General features: G+C 32.4%; 3 protein-coding genes across 4 annotated transcripts; 2 read left to right on the top strand and 1 right to left on the bottom strand.

The window, feature by feature from the left end:
- The first annotated feature begins 5,323 nt into the window (after positions 1-5,323).
- Positions 5,324-8,985, top strand: LOC105970472 (signal recognition particle subunit SRP54 2). Its single transcript, XM_012995299.2, has 8 exons — positions 5,324-5,636; positions 6,055-6,154; positions 6,714-6,867; positions 7,008-7,158; positions 7,279-7,528; positions 8,012-8,172; positions 8,393-8,510; positions 8,609-8,985. The coding sequence occupies exons 1-8, from the start codon at positions 5,406-5,408 to the stop codon at positions 8,929-8,931; spliced, it is 1,488 nt and encodes a 495-aa protein (XP_012850753.2). The 5' UTR covers positions 5,324-5,405; the 3' UTR covers positions 8,932-8,985.
- Positions 8,986-15,864: 6,879 nt separating this feature from the next.
- On the top strand, positions 15,865-18,409 carry LOC105970375 (uncharacterized). The gene is made up of 4 exons (XM_012995182.2): positions 15,865-16,386; positions 16,876-16,973; positions 17,064-17,129; positions 17,489-18,409. The coding sequence occupies exons 1-4, from the start codon at positions 15,983-15,985 to the stop codon at positions 18,202-18,204; spliced, it is 1,284 nt and encodes a 427-aa protein (XP_012850636.2). The 5' UTR covers positions 15,865-15,982; the 3' UTR covers positions 18,205-18,409.
- Positions 18,410-18,849: 440 nt separating this feature from the next.
- Positions 18,850-21,848, bottom strand: LOC105970376 (histone-lysine N-methyltransferase, H3 lysine-79 specific-like protein). 2 transcript variants are annotated; one of them, XM_088822317.1, is made up of 6 exons: positions 21,613-21,848; positions 20,689-21,306; positions 20,526-20,578; positions 20,236-20,273; positions 19,634-20,066; positions 18,850-19,223 (listed from the first exon to the last, which is right to left on the bottom strand). In XM_088822317.1, the coding sequence occupies exons 2-6, from the start codon at positions 20,927-20,929 to the stop codon at positions 19,059-19,061; spliced, it is 930 nt and encodes a 309-aa protein (XP_088678443.1). In that variant the 5' UTR covers positions 20,930-21,306; positions 21,613-21,848; the 3' UTR covers positions 18,850-19,058. The 2 variants fall into 2 exon arrangements, with proteins under 2 accessions (XP_088678443.1, XP_088678442.1); XM_088822316.1 differs by having other exon boundaries at positions 20,689-21,131; positions 21,670-21,827.
- Between the last annotated feature and the right edge of the window lie 322 nt (positions 21,849-22,170).

The following is a 22,170-nucleotide window of genomic DNA, read 5'->3' as shown; positions in this document are numbered from 1 at the left end:
AACGAAAACAAGAAACCAAGCTAAGATCCGGAGTATGGCGGTACTTGCTCGAGCCGGAGCGGCACGACCCATCTCCTCCCCCACATCACCGATGGATTTGCCCTTGTTTTCAAGAAAGACAACAAACATTAGCTCTCTCGAATTACCTCAAAGGAGGAGGCGGGGCGGGCGAGGCCCTCATTGGCCAATCAATGGGCCCACATTGCATGAATGTCGAGGTCGAATTATTACACGATAGAATCGAAGACGAATATCAAACACCGTTACTACGTGGCAGGAGTCAATGAAGAGGAATCTGAAAAGAACTCAAAGTCAGCATGGACGACAAAACGGTACTCTTTTTGACATTTTGTTACCGGGAGAAAAAGGAGCTAATAGCACAGACCCCCCTGTGTTATTTCTAATTGGTGAAAAACACCTCGTGTTAAAAATTTTAGCAAAAAACCCTCTATATTGTATTTTCCAAAGCACACCAGCCCCTATTTCAAAATTGAATGTTGACTTATATGAAATGACTGAACTATCCTTACAAAAGAAATATTAAAATAAAAAACGTAACATCTTCTTCTCCAACGAGCTCCCTCTTCTCCAACACTGTGAAAAATTAATGTCCATGCCTCACATCTCGCCATTATCAACTCTAAAGTACAGGTGGTTGACGCGGAAGATATAAAGTACGAGACCACCTCTTCTACTCTCCGGCGAGCGGTCCAACACTACCGTCGAGATAGATGGGCGGGGAGGGAATTTCGAGAATTTGGTGGTGGAGGGTTCAGGGAGTCTGTGGCCACAAGAGTGGAGGAGGCGGGTGGGTGGAAGGAAGGGGTAGCGGCGGCGGCGTGAATGATTGCCGGAGGTGGTGGGGATTTCAATGGGGAAGAAGATTTTTTTTAGAGAAGACATGTTGTTTCTCTGTGTTTGGAGGCGGCAGCCGGTGGTGGTGGTGGTGGGAGTTTGCTCGTGGTCGGCAATTTCAACAGGAAAGAAATAATTTTGGGGGAGATTCATTTTCTCGATCTTCTTTTCTTTTTCATTTTTTTTCCATAAATAATGTGTTATTTTTCTTTAATTTAATAATTTTTAAAAATTGCAATTTGATCCAAAGCTTTGGATTATTTACATTTAAATCAAATTGGAATTTTTCTTTCTTTTACAAAAAAATCAGAGGGTACTTTCGATTTTTCCAGTAAAAACACACACTCCTACTCGCACAATTCGCGCGTGTATTGTACGATGAGCTGTTAGGGTTTTTTTTGACTTTGACTTATTTTCATAGGGGGGTTTTTGCTAATTTTTTTAACACGATGGGGTTTTTAGCAATTAGAGATTACACAGGGGTAGATTTTGCAAAAAACCCGGGAGAAAAAAGACCAGCAGGCGAATTTAGAGTGTGTGTGGTGAAGTTGGTTGAGCTGGCGAATGACAAGATTCCGTTGGAGTCCATTCAGTCGGCGGGAGCTTGGGCCCCGATTACTCGATATTTGCAGCTCTAAAGTGTGTTTGGACGAAATGGAACATATTCTGCAATCGAGCGAGACGTATTTTGATTCGTTCGAGACTCCAGTTACGTTATTTGTTTGCCGCCCGAGCCAAGACGAAGATGGCTCCAACGAGTGATGCATCGAAGGCATCCATTGTTGTATATATGGTTCTAAAAGAGTACATGTGTAATTCTTTTACCAAAATCATTACAAACCCTAATGATTTTGGTTATATGTACGTGTGTGTGTATACACATGCAACAATGATATAAATAAAATAAAAAAATGAAAAATATCAATCTGTAACACAACAAAATAATGAAATATACCAAAAAAAAGAAAAATATCTTAATCATTAAACTCAAAACATAAACTCAATTTTAATCGCCAATAAAATAAGAAAAATAAACTTAGAATAAAGATTATTAGACACAAAGCTAACTAATTCTTCAATGTTTTATTTTGATTTTCCTTGTCGGTTGTTTTGCTTTCTTCCTTCTTATGTGTTTTCATACTTATGTTTTGGGCATTTTCAGTTTGGCTCTTTTAACAAAAGAAAAATGGAAAAAAAAACAAGTAAATAACTTTTTCTTTAACAAGAAAAATAAATAAATGCATATAAGTGAAACACCAAAAAAAAACGCATATAAAACACATAATTTTATCGAATGGGTCGAGTTTTCATGTTTCGAATAGTTTTTTAGCTTGTTTGGTTGGTACGAGTTTTTATAAATCGTGCCATGATACCACCTTGTAGAACCCTATTCATTTAAGCCGATAAATCGAATCGGTTCATCAGAAATTCATTTCGCGAAAGCATTTTATTAAATAAATTGTTTGAGGTCACTTGTTAGCTTACAACTTGAAAGGTGAACCCGTCAAATAAAACTTTTTAGATATTTACTTCTATATCATTCTAGAAGTAGGTTTGATTCGATAATACACTTGAAGTACATTAAATTAATTGTTTTGCTAATAACTTTCGACAAATCGTATAAGAAAAATCATGGATTTCGAAGGGGTGATTTCGAGTGCTACATTTTGATTTGAGAAAATAATACCTATGTATAATTTATTTGTAAATAAGGAAAATCCTTTTATATATACCAAAATTACCTCCAATTCATTTAAATTCAATCCAACTCCAATTTCATGATTTACACCCCAATTTAGCTTAATTTCATCAATTAACCTATTTTGACCATAATTTCAATTTTGACCCGCCACCACCGGAGACCGCCGGTCTTCGGCATTAATTTTTATTTTTTCTGAATTTTTTTCCGGTAGGTCAACCGTCGTTGACCGCCGGGTCTTCGGCGTTGACTTTTTTTTGTTTTTTTTAATTTTTTTAAATTTTGTTTTTTCTTAAAAAAATATTTTTATTAATATTACTGTTTTGGCTGCTAAATTACTGTCTCCAGCAGTTATTTAACTGTCGGCGACAATAATTTAACTGTTAATTGACTTTTTTTTCTTAAAATAAATATTTTAATTAATATTACTGTCTTCGCTGCTAAATTATTGTCTCCAACATTTATTTAACTGTCGGAGATAGTAATTTAACTGTTAATTGATTTTTTTTTTGAAATTTTTTTTTTTTGAAATTTTGTTTTTTCTTAAAAAAATTAATTTAATTAATATTACTGTCTTGACTGCTAAATTACTGTCTCTAACAGTAATTTAACTGTCTGAGACAGTAATATTACTGTATAAATTAATTTTGTCGTCTAGGCTTGCATTTTTGCTTTCTTCGACTGTAATATTACTGTCTCCGACCATAATATTATTGTCTTATGCAATAATATTGCTGTTTGGATAGTAATATTACTGTTCGAAAAAATAATAGTCCTAATATTACTGTCCAAAACAGTAATATTATTGTCAGATGCAGTAATTTAGCAGCTAAAACAGTAATATTAATTAAAATATTTTTTTTCTAAAAAAAAAACAAAATTAAAAAAATAAATAAATCGAAAAAAAGACAACGCCGGAGACCGGCCGGAAAAAAATTCAGAAAAAAAAAAGTTAAAAAAAAAAAAGTCAATCCCAGAAAAAAAAATTCTGAAAAAAAAAAATTATTTTCTGAAAGAAAAAAATATTTTTTCAAAAAATTATTAAAATGGGAGTTAGTGTGATATATTAAGGAAGTTAGAGCATAATGGATGGAATTGACCAAAAAATATATTATGGAGTATTTTTTACTAAAGACATGGAGATAGGTTCATTTGAAAGACTGTTTTTTTTGTGGCCCAATGTGCATTTAAATCTCTTGTCATGTCCCTTTTTGCCATTTGCCCTTAAATAAAATAACAAAAAACGAAAGTTTAAATTTATTAAATTATATATAAAAAAGAATTAGAGTTTGCGGATGGGAGTTTATGGAAAGATTTGTGAAGCCATTATAATCAATCACACGATTGTAGGGATCTTAAATTTCCAAAGTTCCGAATTTTGTGTGTGTCTACCAGAAGGCTATTTTCGGGATTTATTAAAATAGTGGGTATTTTACTAATATATAAAATATGGCTGGATCCCCCTTATTAAAAAGGGCATATTACAAATAACTCCATAAATGGGTACTTATTCATAAAGTGATCCAAACAAAAATCTCATTTACCAATAAGTCCACACATGGTCCAGATTTTTGCAAAGGACTAAAATAACCCCTCATACTTTAATATGCTCCAATTTCATCATTACCTTAATTTAACTTCAATTTGACCCCAAACTTCACAAATTATTCAATTTTGACCCAATTTTTTTTTTTTCAAAACTTTTTTTTCCCGCCGGATTCCAGCGTTGACCGGTGGTCAACGCCGATCTCCGGCGTTGACTTTTCAACTTTTTTTTTTGTTTTCTTTCTTCCGGATTTTTTCGCCGGTCTCCGGTTTAAATTTGCACCCATAAAAAAATATATCAAACAGAGAATAATTTGAATAATTGTTTTTGAAAAAAAAAATATTTGTTTAGGGTCAAAATTGAATAATTTGTGAAATTTGGGGTCAAATTGAGATTAAATTAAGTTAAGGATGAAATCGTAGCATATTAAGTTATGGTCCAAAAAAAGTCAAAATTGAATTTTTGTGGTCAAAATTGGATTTTTGTGGACAAAATTGATAAATTGGGGTTACAATTAAGAATTGTGTATAAATGGTTGAGGGTAATATTGGGATATACATGAATTTTTCCTTTAGTTATAATAAATATTAAAGGAATGGGCTTATTGGTGAAAGAGATATAGCCTCTAAACCTAGAATGATAAACATGTTTGGTTGGGGACTTATGCATAAAATGACCTTAATTTAAAACTACTTCCCCAATTTAATATCAATCAATAATCATATCGTAATCTACAAATCTAATATGATTACAAAAGTTTCGAAAATTTTGGAATGTCGAAGTCAAATAAACTCTACAATTTTCGAAAAGATTCAAATTTCATGAATGAGCCAAGAAACTAAGATTTTGTTTTTTTGGTAAATAGGAAATAGTAAAGATATTTTTTATAGACTTTTGACTCTGCAACATTTATTAAATAAAAATAATAATTAAATTTTTAATTGTTTTTTTGTTAAGTAAAATATGTACATATTGTTTATAGGTTTATTTTTGAAAAAAACAGAATTTCAAGGAATTAAAATCAGATCGGTAAAAGAACGTCCGATTATACTATATATATATATATATATATATATATATATATATATATATATATATATATATATATATATATATATATATATATATATATATATATATATACTAGAGGGATTATGGCTAAATGTCCCTATACGTTAAGACAATTTTTACCTATTTTAAAAGTTAACCTATTTTACCAGTTCCTTTATAAACAGCGGGGAAGAAAAAGATTTTATAATAATCAGTTAGTATTCGTAAACCAAAAACCCTAATCAATCAATAAAGATGGTGCTCGCAGAACTAGGGGGAAGAATTTCGGGTGCTATTCGGCAGATGAGCAATGAGATAATTATAGACGAGAAAGTTTTGAATGATTGTCTGAACGAGATTACGCGCGCTCTTATCCAATCCGACGTTCAGTTCTCCATCGTTTGCGACATGCAGAAAAATATCAAGAAAATCGTCAAGTTAAACGATGTCGCCGCAGGCCACGACAAACGCAAAATTATCAAACAGGTAACCTAGGGTTTGTTTTTTTACTAAATTCTGACCGGATCAGCCGACGATATTTAATATTAATCGGATTCCACTAATTTTTTGACATGTGCCACTTTTAAGTCTTAACTCTTAATAAATACCCTAGGGTTAGAGGTTTTTTTTTTTTTTTTCCAATTATTAGAATCATAATTATATTTTTATTTAAACTATCCACGTAGTCAATCATCCTATGGCATCCGATTTTTCTTTTAAAACAGACCATCCAGTCTAAATTATCAAACATGTGCATGCATATATATATATATATATATATATATATATATATATATATATATATATATATATATATATATATATATATATATATATATATATATATATATATATATATATATTGATGATTTTAATTTCGCTTTTTTTTTTTTTTTTGTGTAAGGCTATTTTCGGCGAGCTATGCAGGATACTGAATCCGGGGAAGGCTTCATTCACTCCAAGAAAAGGGAAAACTAGTGTTGTTATGTTTGTTGGTTTGCAAGGTATATAAATATATATATATACTTAATAATGGACTAAAAAGTATTATTGTACATGCATAGTGGTGGAAATTGAAACTGAATTTCCGATTTCCACCGATTTTGAATTTTTCAATTTGGAACAATATTTTTCATTCCAAATTTTGAGAATCCGATTCCAAATTTTTTTTTTTATTCGGAATTGGAATATATATGACGATCTTATCCGGTTACAACATCCGGCAAAATTACTATTGTAATATCAATGTTATTATACATTTTATATTTTAAGTTACTAAAAAAAATGAAATTTTCCGATTCCCCCGACTCCGACGAAAAATTCCGATTTTGGAACATTTTTTTTCATTACGAAACTTAGATTTTTTTTATTTTTCCGATTTGTTTTGGAACGGTACTGGAATGGATTTTTCACTTCCGAAGCAAATCGATTTTTTTCCGAAAATAGTTATTCCGATCCGATCTGTCCGATTTCCACTCCTTAACATGCATCAAATTAAAGCATGCGCATACTTTTCTTGAATGGTTTTTTTTTACATATAATTGATACTATTAACGAATATAGGGTCCGGGAAAACGACAACTTGTACGAAATATGCACACTTCCACCAGAAGAAGGGATGGAGACCTGCATTGGTTTGTACAGATACATTCAGAGCTGGTGCTTTTGATCAGTTGAAGCAAAATGCAGCTAAAGCTAAAATTCCTTTCTATGGCAGGTATCATCTCTCTCTCTCTCTCTCTCTCTCTCTCTCTCTCTCTCTCTCTCTCTCTCTCTCTCTCTCTCTCTCTCTCTCTCTCTCTCTCTCTCTCTCTCTCTCTCTCTCTCATATATATATATATATATATGCTTTTACAGCTACACGGAGTCGGATCCTGTGAGAATTGGCGTAGAAGGAGTTGAAAGGTTTAAGAAGGAAAATTGCGATCTCATAATCGTTGATACAAGCGGACGTCACAAGCAGGAAGCATCTCTTTTTGAAGAGATGCGTCAACTTTCCGAAGCAACGGTATTTTTTGTGTGCTTCGCTCGTTTCGTTTTTTCTGTAATTTCGGCTTAATAATTAGCTAGCTAGTTTTAATAATATAACAACACTCACATTTTATTAATCATTTTTGTAAAATTCCAGAAACCGGATCTCGTTATATTTATAATGGACAGCAGTATCGGTCAAGCTGCCTTTGACCAAGCTCGAGCGTTCAACCAAAGCGTTGCGGTTGGAGCTGTTATTGTCACTAAGTTGGATGGTCATGCTAAGGGAGGTGGCGCTCTTAGTGCAGTTGCAGCGACAAAAAGTCCGGTCGTATTTGTGGGTACCGGTGAACATATGGACGAGTTTCAAGTATTTGATGTCGAACCGTTTGTTAAACGTCTTCTAGGTTAGTTCGCATTCCCTAATCATCCTAGTTTCCAGGAAGATCACATTTTTCGACCCTCAAATTTGCACCGATTTCACATTTGGTCCCCATATTTACAAAACAAACACATTTAGTCCCTCGTGTTTTAATGTCATTTCCGTCAATTTACCGTTAGTCCGTCAGTTAAGGTTAAGGCAGTAGTAATGGGCACATGCGTGATTCTGTAAAGTACTAACGTAAAATTGACGAAAAGGACCAATGATTTTGAATTTTTAAAGGGCACATGCGTGATTCAGTAAAGTACTAACGGAAAATTGACGAAAAGGACCAATGGTTTTGAATTTTTAAAATGTGAGGGATCCTAGAGGACCAATTATGAATCAATCGAGATAAACTAACTTAAGGAACGAAAAAAAAGAGTGTATTTTTCCCGTTTTTTCTATTTCTAGTATTGTTTGAGTAATTAATAGTTATGTATTTCTAATTTTTTTTAATTATATATAGGTATGGGTGGCGATTGGTCTGGTCTCGTCGACAAAATTCAAGAAGCTATGCCGATGGATCAACAACCTGAGCTTCTCCAGAAGCTTTCTGAAGGCAACTTTACTTTGAGAACTATGTATGAGCAAATTCAAACTATACTTAAAATGGGTCCTATGAGCGAGGTTAGTATATCATCCCTCATGTTTACACCAATTTCACATTTGGTCTCTCATGTTCAGAAAGAAAACATTTGGTCCTCATGTTTTAAATAATCAACATTTTTAATAATTTCCGTCAATTTTCCGTGAAAACTAACAGAACATGTGTCGGTCACTGCCTTCGGGTTTTCGAGTTTTCGAGTTTCAGGTTTACTGACGGAGTAGGTTTTTTTCCTTTTTGTAGGTATTCTCGATGCTTCCAGGATTTAACCAAGAGTTGATGCCCAAAGGTAGTGAAAAGGGAAGCCAGACTTACAAGTTGAAAAGATATTTGATAATGATGGACTCAATGACTAAGAAAGGCAAGTTTATTTGTTCCTACTATTATTTTTTTTTATAGAATAACACAAAAATTATAACTCAAATACATATTAACTACTATTAATGTAATGTAATGCAGAGTTGGATAGTCCAAACGCGGAGTTGATGAACGAATCTCGAATCGCGCGCATAGCTAAAGGATCCGGCTCTCCTGTCGAGGATGTGAAGGAGATGATGGAAGCGTACAAGCGAATGGCGAAGATGTGGAGCAAGGCGAGCAAGGGGAAGGGGCTTAATATTTCAAAGAAGATTTCGAAGAAAGGATCGGGAAATATGAACGCGGAACAAATGTGCAAGGCACTTCCCCCGGAAATACTAAATCAGATCGGTGGCGCAGGTGGCTTGAAAAGCTTGATGAAGCAAATGGGTTCTTCCAAGGATATCATGTCTTCGTTTAAGTAGTCCTTTTTTTCTTCTTCTTTATGTTTGGGTTACAGTCTCTATTTAAAATCCCCTTATTGTTCTCCTACATGGGGTTCGGAATTTTTTAAAAATATTTATTGAGAAAGCAACACAAAAAAAGTAAATATTTATAGACATTAATTAGAAAAAAATATAATACACTGCATATTTAAAAAAATTGAAATGCTAAATCCCACACTATTTTTACCAAATCATGCACATAACTAAAAATATTTATCTCTCCAAAATCTTATCTTCTCCTTTCCCACCCTTCTTTTTTTTCCCTATTTTTTTTCACAAAATCACACACTAAAAACATCCCTAGCATTCCAAGTTCGAATTTGACAAAAATCTTCACATGTTCAAAACTAAAATAAAGTTGGAATTTGAGGAAAATATTCGAATTGATATGAATTTGAATATTCAAATAGGCTTAATGAAATTGAATAAATATTAAATAAAACGGAACTCATTTTTTATGATTATTCACGTAAAATATTAATGAATTTTGAGTGAGTTGGATAAAATCATTTTAGAGAGAAGTTAGAGAGAATTTGAGTAGAGAGAGAATTTTTTTTTTTTATTTATGTGGGATTTAGTAAATTTTAGTGTGGAATTTAGCATGACCCTTAAAAAAATGTGATCATTAGGTTTCCTTAAAATAAGAGATTCATAAGTAACTAGTTCTTCACCCGTGCGTTGCACGGATGTCAGTTTTAAAATGAGAAAAATAATAATATGTAAACGGCTATCTCTTTATAACAATAGCAATTCAAGTAAACAAAATGGAAGAAAATAAAAAAAAAACCATAAACTTTATCTCTTATTTCAGAATTTTAACATATGAGATTAAATTAAATATTCTAAAGAAGAAAACGTGAAGCGCGCAAACACGATATGAAGATTAAGTGAAATCATTTAAAATATATGGTATAACTCTAGTTCGAGGAATGCAACCTACTACACAATGTCAATATTTTGCAAAATAACTAAATTAACAACAAACATGGTAGGAGAGAAGTAACAAAATAGATATTCAAATAACCTGTAAGTTTATAACTAATGACGTTTAATTAGTGATGCAAATTGCTCAAACAACAATACAACTTATAAATATTGCAAAAGAGATAAGATGTATACGTCCTTATTGATACCAATGCTGATATCAATACCGATACCAATATGGATACCAATACTGATACCAATATTGATATTAATATTGATACTAATACTTATACTAATTAATATCAATACTAATACTGATACTAATCAATATCGATACACATACTAATACTAATACTAATACTAATAATAATATTAATACCAATACCAATACTGATACCAATACCAATACTAATACTAATACTAATATTAATACTAATACTAATACTAATATTAATCCTAATACTATTGCTATAACACTAATACTAATACTAACACTAATACTAATACTTATACTAATACTAATACTAATACTAATACTAATACTAATACTAATACTAATACTAATACTAATATTAACACTAATACTAATACTAATACGAATATCAATACTAATGCGAATACTAATACTAATACTAATACTAATATTAATACTGATACTAATATTAATACTAATACTAATACTAATACAAATACTAATACCAATACCAATACCAATACCAATACCAATACTAATACTAATACTAATACTAATACTAATACTAATACTAATACTAATACTAATACTAATACTAATACTAATACTAATACTAATATCGATAGTAATATCGATACTAATACTCATACTAATACAAATATTAATACTAATACTGATACTAATAATAGTTATATTGATACTAATACTAATACTGTTACTAATACTAATACTAATACTAATACTAATACTAATACTAATACTAATACTAATACTAATACTAATACTAATACTAATACTGATACTAATACTAATACTAATACTAATACTAATACTAATACTAATACTGATACTAATACTGATACTGATACTGATACTGATACTGATACTGATACTGATACTGATACTGATACTAATACTAATACTAATACTAATACTAATACTAATACTAATACTAATACTAATACTAATACTAATACTAATACTAATACTAATACTAATACTAATACTAATACTAATACTAATACTAATACTAATACTAATACTAATACTAACTAATACTAATACTAATACTAATACTAATACTAATACTAATACTAATACTAATACTAATACTAATACTTATACTAATACTAATACTAATACTTACTGATATTGATTCAAATACTGATATTGATAGTGATACTGATACTGACATTGATACTGATATTGATACTGATACTGATACTGATGTTGATAGTCATATTGATACTCATAGTAATATTAATATTAATACGAATATTATTACTAATTATGATACTCATACTAATACTGATACTAATATTGTTACTCATACTGATATTGATGCCGATAAAAATAGTAATACTAATACTAATATTATACTAATAATACTGATACTAATACTAATATTGATACTGATACTGATATTGATACTGATACTAAAATTGATACTAATATTGATTCTCATACTGATATTGATACTGAAACTGATATCGATACTGATACATATACTGGTACTGATACTGGTACTGATATTGATACTAATACTGATACGGATACTTATCTTGATATTAATACTAATATTAGTAATAATACTTACTATTACTAATACTAATATAAATGCTAAAACTAATTTTATTGCTAATGATCTAATGCTAATGATACATATACATATATTGATACTGATATCGATACCGATACCGATACCGATACCGATACTGATACAGATACTGATACTAATACTGATACTGATACTGATATTGATATTGATATTGATACTGATACTGATACCGATACTAATAATGATACTGATACTGGTACTGATAGATATTGTGGTACTGATACTGATACTGATACTTATACTGATACCAATAATAATATTGATACAAATACTTATGTTACTACTAATATTTGTACTAATACTAATACTAATACTAATACTAATACTAATACTAATACTAATACTAATACTAATACTAATACTAATACCAATACTAATACTATTACTAATACTAATATTACAACTAATACTATTATTAATACTATTACTAATACTAATATGTTAATATTGTTAATGTTAATGCTAATAGTAATTTTGATGCTAATGTAATCTAGATATGCTAATTATTATGCTAATGCTAATTATGATTGTAATTCTAATATTATCCAAATCCTTATCGTATTCCTAATTCTATTCATAACACTGATCATAGTTCTAATCCTAATCCTAATCATAATCCTATTCCTAACACTAATCATAAGCCTAATAATTTTAATACTAATGTTAATGCTAATGCTAGTGTTAATTCTAATTCTAATCTTAATTATAATTCTAATCCCAAACTTAATGCTAATCATAATCCTAATACTAATACATGTCACTAATTATCGTACTAAGCATAATCATAATCTTAATTATAATTCTAATCCTAATATTATATTAATCATAATTACAATTTGAATCCTATTTCTAGTATTAATACTAATACTAATTCAAAGAATTATAATTATAATTATAATTATAATCAAAAATTCTAATTTTGCAACAATTGTTTTTGCAATGATCTATTATTTAGTATAAAAAAAATAATTCTATTCAATCTCGAACATTTATATCAAATTTCTTATGTGTGGTAGTTGAACCATAAAAAAACACATATTAAATATATTAGAAATTAATATTTAATTATATTATCAAATTGACATTAAAATTATATAAAATATTATAAGGGTATAAGCAAACATTAAGACGTAAAAGAACAATAATCATTGTTAATAAGATAAATTATGAAAATCCTCCTGAACTTAGACTAAATTACAGAAAACACCCCCACTTATCGGTGATTACTAAAATTCCCCTTATGTTTGTCTATGTTTTACACAACCCCCTTATGGTGTGATTTTTGTACGGAATCTTTTTTATTCTATATAATATCCCAAAAAATATGGAGTCTACCCTTGCAGACGGGACATTTCTTTTATCATATTTTTTAAACTTAAAAATTACCCTCAGGGGTGGTCATGGTAATAATAAAAAATTGTGAAAGTGTTATTTAAGAAGAATAAATATTTCGTGTAAAGTTCACATGAGGGTAATTTTTGTATTTAAAAAGTACCATAAAGAAATGTCGTGTGTGCAGGGTATAATAAGCATTATTGGAATATTTCACGTAATAAAAAAATTCCTTCAAAAATCATACCATAAGCGGTTGATGTAAGAGGGAAACAAACATTAGGTAAATTATTAATATAAACTATATACGGCAAGAGCACTTCGAGTGAGATTATTAAATGAGCTATCAAAACATTTAACCACCATTTTTATTCTCCAAAATAGTAATTTTTAATTCCATTAGATTTATGAAATGAGGTATTTTGATATTTCATCTTTCAAATGTAAAAATACATTATGCAATCATGGTGAATAAAATATCAAACATGAGTTATGAATTCAACCACCTCAGTGTCCATTTAGAAAATAACATGTGGCAATTAGATATATTTAATTAACAACGATTTAATACATATGGTTGGAGCAAATACATTTATATAAATATCAAAATAAAATATTAAATAGCACATAAATATTTGCAAACTCATTTTGATACTTTTGGGTTAGTGTTGATCTAGATATTTCCATAATTATATTTATTAGAGTCATAATGAAATCCTTATTAGTGGAATACAATATATAGTATATACGATCATTATACATTTTAAACAAAACAATTGATATTATTAATGTTAGCCATTAAATAAAAATGAATTTAATACCAAAGATTTAGAATTATTATATTTTGAAATATATAAAATCAATTCATTTTTTTATCAATTGATTAAACTTAGCTTAGGTCATTCAATTTATTAGTATAATCATGATAAAATTCGTATTTTAATTAGTATATAATTTAAAAAGTTAAATCAATCGTAAAATTTATTGTCACTGGATTCTTCAGTGAAGAAAAAAATAATTATTTAAATAATAACATGAAATTCATGTAGTATAATTTTCAATATGATAAATAAGTGGGAGTATATTACTCTACACATGGCATAACAAATGGTGTCAATTTTCGCAAGATAGTAAATTCAAACACATATCTATCTTTTTTTATAGATAATATTAATATATAATAGTAAATTAGTAAAAAAAAATACATATTCTCTAGTCATGTTCATGTAAAATGTATAATATCAAATAATTTATTCTACAATATTTGTTTTAATATAAATCCAAGTTTATGAATTAAAATTAAAAAAATTCGTAACACCACCAATCATCCAATTATAATAAGAGAAGATTTTAAATCGAATTTAACTAAATTAAAATTAAATTATTTATAAAATTAAATTCAAAAATAAATTTATTTAGGGTTTTCAAAAAAGTTGATATATTTAGAGCATTTTATATATGGTAGGATATAAATATATTAATAAAATAATTAAACATATTTAACTATCTTTAATTTTGGAAAATGATGACATGTTTTTTGATGATTTATTTCGACCAACCAATTCGCCACTTGGGATGAAATTGAAGACATGTCATCAATTGAAATTGCCAAATGTCAATCAATTAGCTATGCAATTCAACTTTTATATATTATATAGATGTAAGTGGATTAGTTGAATGAGTAAAATTGTCTTAGAAAAAAATAAAAATCTCGAAATACATATGTGAAGGAGATGATGGAAGCATACAAGCGAATGGCGAAGATGTGGAGCAAGGCGAGGGGCTTAATATTTCAAAGAAGATTTCGAAGAAAGGATCGCGAAATATGAATGAAGATGTGGATATCATGTCTTTGTTTAAGTAGTCTTTTTTCTCTTTTTTTTTTTTCTTCTTCTTCTTTATGTTTATGGAAGTTGACATTGTAAACGTACAAATTTCGAGTTCGATTTTGTAACTCAATCTCGAATCGAATATACCTATGTAAAATTTGGGCAGAAATGATGCTTTGATCTCCTCCAATTGTGATTTTGTACTTCAATATGGTTAATTTGAGAATTTTGTGTGTTTGGTCTTGAATCAAACGTGTATTATTTGTAAAATGTAACGAACTCCTTTGAAATACCGGGTGAAATTAATACTGAATTATTGTTTGATCCCGCGAATGTATACTTTCGGACTTCAATATCGTTAATTATAGGGTTTTACACCATAACCCAGAATCAGTCGCTAAAATTTATATTGATGAACTTAGAGAATTTTTTTAATATCCTTGTGTTCCTTTGTAATATGTTTGAAGCCTCTACAAAACGATTTATATTTATGCTTGTAGGTGGAGACTTTTCCATAATCATTTCATGAGGCCGGTGACACCATTTAATTGTCCCCTCGTGATTAGATTAAACTGAAATTTTTAACACAATTTGTGTTATGAAAATAATTATGAACTTTTTTCGGTTCGGAATCATTTTTGAAGTGTTTGCAATACTAATTTATTCTTCAAATTATTAGGCTTAACTCCACTTTATACGCTTGAAATATATAAATATTTTTGGTACATTGCACTCACAAATTTTTTTAGTAACAGTTTGCACTCACGAAACTTCGGATTTCGGAACTCATATCTTTAGTATGATATGCTCTTTCATTTTCAAAAATTTGAAGGAAAGTACTAAATCTAATATATAATATTAATCGTTATATTATATAGAAATCTAAATTAATATATGGTAAAAAAAAAATTGTTAAATAAGAAAGGGCAGAAAATAAGAAAATAAATAGAAAAAGGGGCAGAAAATAGAAAAAATAAATAAAGTCAAAACCAAAAATAAATAAATATTTGCAAATTAATAAAACAGAGAAATTATCTATCCCTATATACAAAAGGCACAGCCCCTCAAACCCCAAAAACCCTCACCACTTCCAATCAGCGCAGTTTCCATCTAGGGTTTATCTTCTCTCTGAAAATGGCTCGCTTTCTCAGCCGAGCAATCTTCTCCACCGGCCGGCAATCTGTGTTCTCCGTCCTATCTCGCTCCAACGCCACCGCCGCCGCCTCCTCCTCCTCCGCCGCCATCCCAAACGCGTCGTCGTTCCTCTTCCGCGTCCGCCCCCTCGTCGCCGTCGCCTCCATCTACGGCCGCGCTGCTCCGGCGCTGTCGTCCACCAGGGGTTTCGCCACTCGACAGACGTCTTCTTCCCTGAACGATCCGAACCCTAACTGGTCGAACCGCCCCCCGAAGGAGACCATTCTTCTCGACGGCTGCGATTTCGAGCACTGGCTCGTGGTTCTGGAGAAGCCGGAGGGCGAGCCGATGAGGGACGAAATTATCCAAACCTACATCAAGACTTTGGCCACTGTCGTTGGCAGGTTTGAGCCCTTTTTTTTGTGTTTTGATAAAAAAAAAAAAATCTGTTTTGTTGTTTTACCTGGAACAAATCAACGAATTTTAAGCTTTGCTCTCTGAAAGATGGAAACTTGAAATGGAATTTTAGGGTTACAGTTTTGTATTTTAGAGAAAATGTTGAATTTTATCGGAGTATTTTAAGATAGACAAGTGCTTGTGAATTGATTGTCAAGAAGTATCAGTTATGTGTTATTAGCTACTTAAATGTTTTGACTACCGTGGGTGATCAAGCATGACGTATGATCTTCGTTTAGAAGTTTATGATTGGGTGAAAGCACGAAGATTGATGCTTTTTTTTTCTTCCTCTCTTTATGTTTGGGTGATGATACCGTGTTTATGAATTCATTTGAATGTTCTGTGTGTGTCATGCACTCGTGCTTATAAGTGTGAAGTAGATTACAACTGAATCTTTTGTCTATCCTGTTTATTTTGAGAACTTTTGGATTCTGCAGTGAGGAAGAAGCAAGGATGAAGATATATTCCGTGTCTACGAAGCATTACTTTGCCTTTGGAGCCCTTGTTTCGGAAGAAGTTTCTAACAAGATAAAAGGTAATTGAGTTGCTTCTTTATTGCTCGCCTACTATTTGCTTTTTAATATATTTTCTGATTTCTAACTGGATTTAACCACTTATGCTGCAGATCTGCCAGGAGTTCGGTGGGTGCTTCCCGATTCGTACTTGGATGTTAAGAATAAAGACTACGGAGGTATGTTGTCTCGTGGTATATGTAGTTGCGGTGGTATAATGTGTAATTTCTACTGAAATTTTTACAGTGGGAGCTATTTTATGCTTGGTTTTCTGAAGTTGCTAATTTCTAGCAGCCTATATTATTTTGTGATACAAAAAATTAGCTGGTATCATTTTCGTAAAGTATCTTCACTAGTATTTTTGCAAGCATGATTGTGTTCCAAATTAGTGACTAAAAAATTGGCCTTTGTTTCTAGAGATTTATATCAATCAGGAGAGAAAAATATCAAATAAATTCCCTATATAATGAATCCTTATAGATTCTTCGATCGTTTATCATTGATGTCTAATTTGTAAACACTAAATTCTCTATTTCAGGAGAGCCATTCATCAACGGGCAGGCCGTGCCGTACGATCCTAAATACCACGAGGAATGGGTGAGGAACAACTCCCGTGCAAACGAGAGGAACAGGAGGAACGACAGGCCCCGCAACTTTGACAGGTCTAGAAATTTCGAGAGAAGGAGAGAGCCACAGATGGGGCCCGGACCAAATGCTGGGGGGCCAGGCGGCAACATGGCGGGCCCAGGGGGCAACATGGCTGGCCCCGGGGGCAATATGGGGGTCCCACCCCCAAACAGGATTCCTCCACCACCCAATGCCCCCAACATGGGTGGAGGGCAGCAGAACTACCCTCCAAACAACCCTGGAAACTACCCTCCGAACAACCCTGGAAACTACCCACCAAGAGGACCCCCTACCAATGCACCACCAAACTACCAGTTCAGTAACGGACCAAACAATGGTGGCTATGCTCCTCCCCAAGGTGCTGGGGGTGGTTACCCCCCCTACCAAAACCAGAATGCTCCTCCGGCTAGAGATATGCCTCCGCCCCCAAATCCTGGTCAGAACAATTTTGCCCCGAATAGAGGATTCAATCCAGGTCAAAATCCGAGCGGTTTTGCTCCTAATACTGGATATGGTAATCAGAACAGCTATGCACCAAATATGGGGCAGAATCAGAACGGCTATCCTCCCAATATGGGCGGCGGAGATGCTTCCCAGAACCAGAATATTCCAGGAAGAGATTACTGAGAGAGTGTAATATATATTGAGGACGACTTGTCTCTGTAATCGTAGGATTTTTCTACTATGGCTTTAATTTTCATAAGATAAAACCTATGAATGCTATCTTGGGTGGTTATTTAGTTTGCTTATAACTTGCTTATGCATAGGGTTTTGTTCTTCTTTCTGTTAACTAATGCATTGCATTTGTTGCCGTTTTTCTGCACTTATCTCATTTAAGTGTGTGTTTCGGGCTTTTGTGGAGTACTTGGTTCTTGATGTTGATGATTTTCTTGAGGTGACATATCAGAGAGCTCATTGATATATAGTCACAAGTTTGTAATGGCTAGTGACAAATGATGGCAAATGTTACCGTAACGGACTGTAACTTCGTTGAATCTACGAAAGTTCGTTATCTGAATTTTCAGTGCCAACTACTTTTGTGGCTGTTTAATTATGCCATATGGTGTTGATTGTTGTTCGAGAATATGGTGTTGATTGTTGTTCGAGAATACTTTTTGCGTGATATGTTTCAAATTCTCTCACTTATATCGAACTCTAATCACTGTCTTGAAACTTTTACGAAAGTTTTTGTAGATACCACTTTAAAAGTTGAACAATCCGCGTGTATGAAAGATGGCATAACTACAGGCAAATAGGAAAAGCCATGTCAAATAGTGCCCGGAAAAGAAACAACCATGATTTCGATTATCCGTTTCTAATATACTGACATCCCACAAGAACATGAGAATTAGACAAACCAGCACAAAATGTAAGGAACAATTGGTACAAAATGCTGTTGTGCTACTACCGTTCAGACATAATAAATGTTAGCTCTAATCAAAGTTTGTGTATTAAATTAAAATGATGTCTCGAAGATTGTCTTAAGTTGTCTGTTCTGCTCTTTTGTTCTTAGCGAAACGAATCTGATCCGCCAGTGGAATTTCCTTCTGCAATTGTTCCCCTTTTGCAATATCCAAGTCGAATCTCTCCCAGGGCCGATCACTTTGATTGCTTACTTGATTAATTGCAAATTTCTTTTTACGAATCTGTTTAGAAAAAAAAAATAAAATAAGATAACAATGGAAAACCGTCAGCAGAACAAATCGATATTACAGTAATAAGGATGTAAGATACAGTCGTGGCTCTACAGTAATAGCAATGGCAATATTGGAATTATGAAGTATACACAACATAAACCATAGTGTATCTCCTGCAGTCGACCCTTGAATTATATAATTTAGTTTATGAATCATGCGTAGACCTTCTTCGTATTGTGCAATAGTTTTCTTTCGACTTTCTGTTTTCTTTACATAATTTTTGTGCTCAGGTCTCATGAAATCTAAACACAAGGCAAATAGAGGTCGAAGAACTACCGACATTAATTTTACTTATGATATAAAATATTCAAATGTAATTAAGATATACCATAATTCAAATGATAGAACGACGACTTTACCTTCATTAGTCTCTCCTTGAGTTTTTCTTCCTGAAATTCAGCCAACTTCTCCTTTTCTTCTTTCGACTTTCTGTTTCTCCGTGTAATCGGTTCTCCTCCATTTTTCGCCTTTTGTTCGCGCTCTCTTCTTTTCTCTGCAAGAATCGCCGTCTTTTCTGCTCTTTCTTGTGCTGCTCTCTCTGCTTGGGCACGTGCCATCTCTTTCGCCTTCGCCTTCTCTGCAACTTGACGAATCTGTTGAAGGGCTATTTCTCGTTTAAGTTTGTCATAGCTATCCCAGTCGAGTTTTTGCTGATCAGTCCCTCCTATCTTTGCAGCTTTTGCAATGCTTTCTTTCCATGATTGCATGAATTTCTCGCTCGTTCTTTTCAATCGTAGGCGTTTTCCCCACACCCTCGTGAGAGATGCACGTATTTTCGCTATGGTCTGATTACTGCAACAAGAGGTAACCGTAATTAAGCTTAAAGTATCACTTTACAGGTTACTGTTGAAGTGTTGATTATGTTGGACTAACTACAGAGGGAAAATGAGAATATCCTCTTCATCGAGTGACATTGTTTTTTTTTTGATAAAAAAATTGAAGTGGGAAAGTAACGAATAACCTGAGAGTACGAGGAGCTTCAGACATCTTCTTTCTAATCTGCACATATTTATTTACACACAAAGGCATCAGGAGAAAGCAGAATAAAAACTCAGAGGAATATAACGTACGAAAAAATTGGGGTTCAGAAACGGATAATCGTTTTTGAACTACTCTTACAGTTTTAGGACAAAGAAAAACAACCCACTGTACACTATTCGTAGAAAGAAACATTACATGTTCTAAACAAATTTTTTTCACAAAAGGAAAGATACATTTGAACCACATTGACCGATTCTTACATGACTTCACCTTGGGATCTTTCAAGGCTTCTTTCGTTCTGCGACTGATTCTCTCACGAGTCTCTGCACAAGTCAGTACATACGATTAGGCCTTGCAAAAAAATTATTAAAAAACAAAATAAATAAATAAAAATAACTTTTCACAAGAATGAACCCGGAGAAAATAATCACACCTTCACTGTGTTTTCGCCCAATATTCCACGGGATTTTCCCTTTGTTTCCCACACCAATTTTTTTCCGTCTCTGGATTTCCTTAGTGTCAACACCTTCAAGTATATGCTGAGAACTATCTGCTTGCGTATTTTCGGTAAAATTTGGCTCTTCAGACACATCAGATTTCACAAAATCCCCTCGGCAAGAAGATTCAACAATACGAGGCACCGGTTTTTCCCTTGGATAGAAACACTTGTGCATCGCTCTAGATGAGTATGGTCCCGTAAAGGAACTGACTAGTCTAGGGTGGCCAAGTCCAATGAAAGGACATATCTTCGTCACAAGAGATGCACCACCACAAGTTGAATGTGTTGCGTGTTCAATCGCATAAACGAAACCAAATTTGGGCAGAACGGTTCTTCTAGGCACGGAATTGATCGGAAATCGAGAAGCAGACAATTTCCTGGTTTAAAAAAAAAGCAAAACATTATCGACCATCAAATATTTTTGCCATTTGGGATAAGAGCCATTCATCTGTTAGGTTATCTAGCTTCCTAATTAGTTAATCGGCACCTATTTGATACGGCAAATAGTAACTCAACTCGCAACCATGAAAATCTCACAACACTAAACAAAACCTATTATCGAGAAGTCGTAGAGATAGATCCCGATTCACACACTTTTCCCCCTATATAAAGGGCACAAATCCCACAAAAGGGCAATATCATATAAAACAGCATTCAAACAGCAGCCGAATGTAAGTGTCGAAAGCACAATACAGAACAAGAAATTTCAGCCCTTACTAAACAAAAAACAAAAACCAACAGGAAACATTTTCAACTGATGTGTAACTTGAAATTCAAAACAAGATTCGAAGCTCCAAACTCCTCGGCCGATTTTCCTCTTTGTTTTTTCTTTTTTCTCTGAGGAATTTTATCGAACACTTGTAGGGTATCAACTACAACATTTTTGAGCTTACAAGAAAGAACAAATATACTTACAGTGGGCAGGAGAGCATTGCAGATTGAGGGTGTGGTGGGGAGCGGTCATTGAAGGGTGGCGGAGAAGCTGCTTAAGCAATTCCACTGTGTGTGCTCACGCGCGCAACCAAACACCGATACTGGTGGCTCTCTTTATTACCATATCCTCTTGCTGCGGTGTTTGATTAATATAAGAGATTAATTATTACCCAATTTGATTTCACTTTATAATTTCGGAACTTATATTAAAAAATGGCAAATTGCACGTCGCCCCCTATGAATTTTTATTTTTTTGCACTTTACCCCTCAAAATTTAAAACAGCGAATGCCCCCCTACAGAATGTTATATTTGTTGCACATTGCGCTGATAGCAAAATTCTGATGGATTATTAACCGTAATTGAATGTTTATTTTTTTGCACGTTGTGCTTTAAAAATTTATTTTTCTACACGTCCTCTTTTAAAATGTAATTTTTGTTACACAATGCCCACAAAAAAAATGATTATTGGGGTAAAGTGCAAC

The sequence above is a fragment of the Erythranthe guttata genome, chromosome 8 (genome assembly GCF_056151865.1).
Source record: "Erythranthe guttata isolate IM_541 chromosome 8, IM_541, whole genome shotgun sequence".
Lineage (NCBI taxonomy): Eukaryota > Viridiplantae > Streptophyta > Magnoliopsida > Lamiales > Phrymaceae > Erythranthe > Erythranthe guttata.
This window is presented reverse-complemented; position numbering and strand designations above follow the sequence as displayed.

What these genes read in the sequence shown, in the direction of transcription:
- LOC105970376 (XM_088822316.1), bottom strand. An exon ending in AAGCCTTGAAAGATCCCAAG is followed by an intron (nt 20,274 to 20,525) that starts GTGAAGTCATGT and finishes AAATATGTGCAG; the next exon opens with ATTAGAAAGAAGATGTCTGA. An exon ending in TCAAGGAGAGACTAATGAAG is followed by an intron (nt 19,224 to 19,633) that starts GTAAAGTCGTCG and finishes TTTTCTAAACAG; the next exon opens with ATTCGTAAAAAGAAATTTGC.
- LOC105970472 (XM_012995299.2), top strand. Translation starts at nt 5,406, where the DNA reads ATGGTGCTCGCAGAACTAGGGGGAAGAATTTCGGGTGCTATTCGGCAG. An exon ending in TATGTTTGTTGGTTTGCAAG is followed by an intron (nt 6,155 to 6,713) that starts GTATATAAATAT and finishes TAACGAATATAG; the next exon opens with GGTCCGGGAAAACGACAACT. An exon ending in GTCAACTTTCCGAAGCAACG is followed by an intron (nt 7,159 to 7,278) that starts GTATTTTTTGTG and finishes GTAAAATTCCAG; the next exon opens with AAACCGGATCTCGTTATATT.
- LOC105970375 (XM_012995182.2), top strand. Translation starts at nt 15,983, where the DNA reads ATGGCTCGCTTTCTCAGCCGAGCAATCTTCTCCACCGGCCGGCAATCT. An exon ending in TTGGCCACTGTCGTTGGCAG is followed by an intron (nt 16,387 to 16,875) that starts GTTTGAGCCCTT and finishes TGGATTCTGCAG; the next exon opens with TGAGGAAGAAGCAAGGATGA. An exon ending in AGTTTCTAACAAGATAAAAG is followed by an intron (nt 16,974 to 17,063) that starts GTAATTGAGTTG and finishes CTTATGCTGCAG; the next exon opens with ATCTGCCAGGAGTTCGGTGG.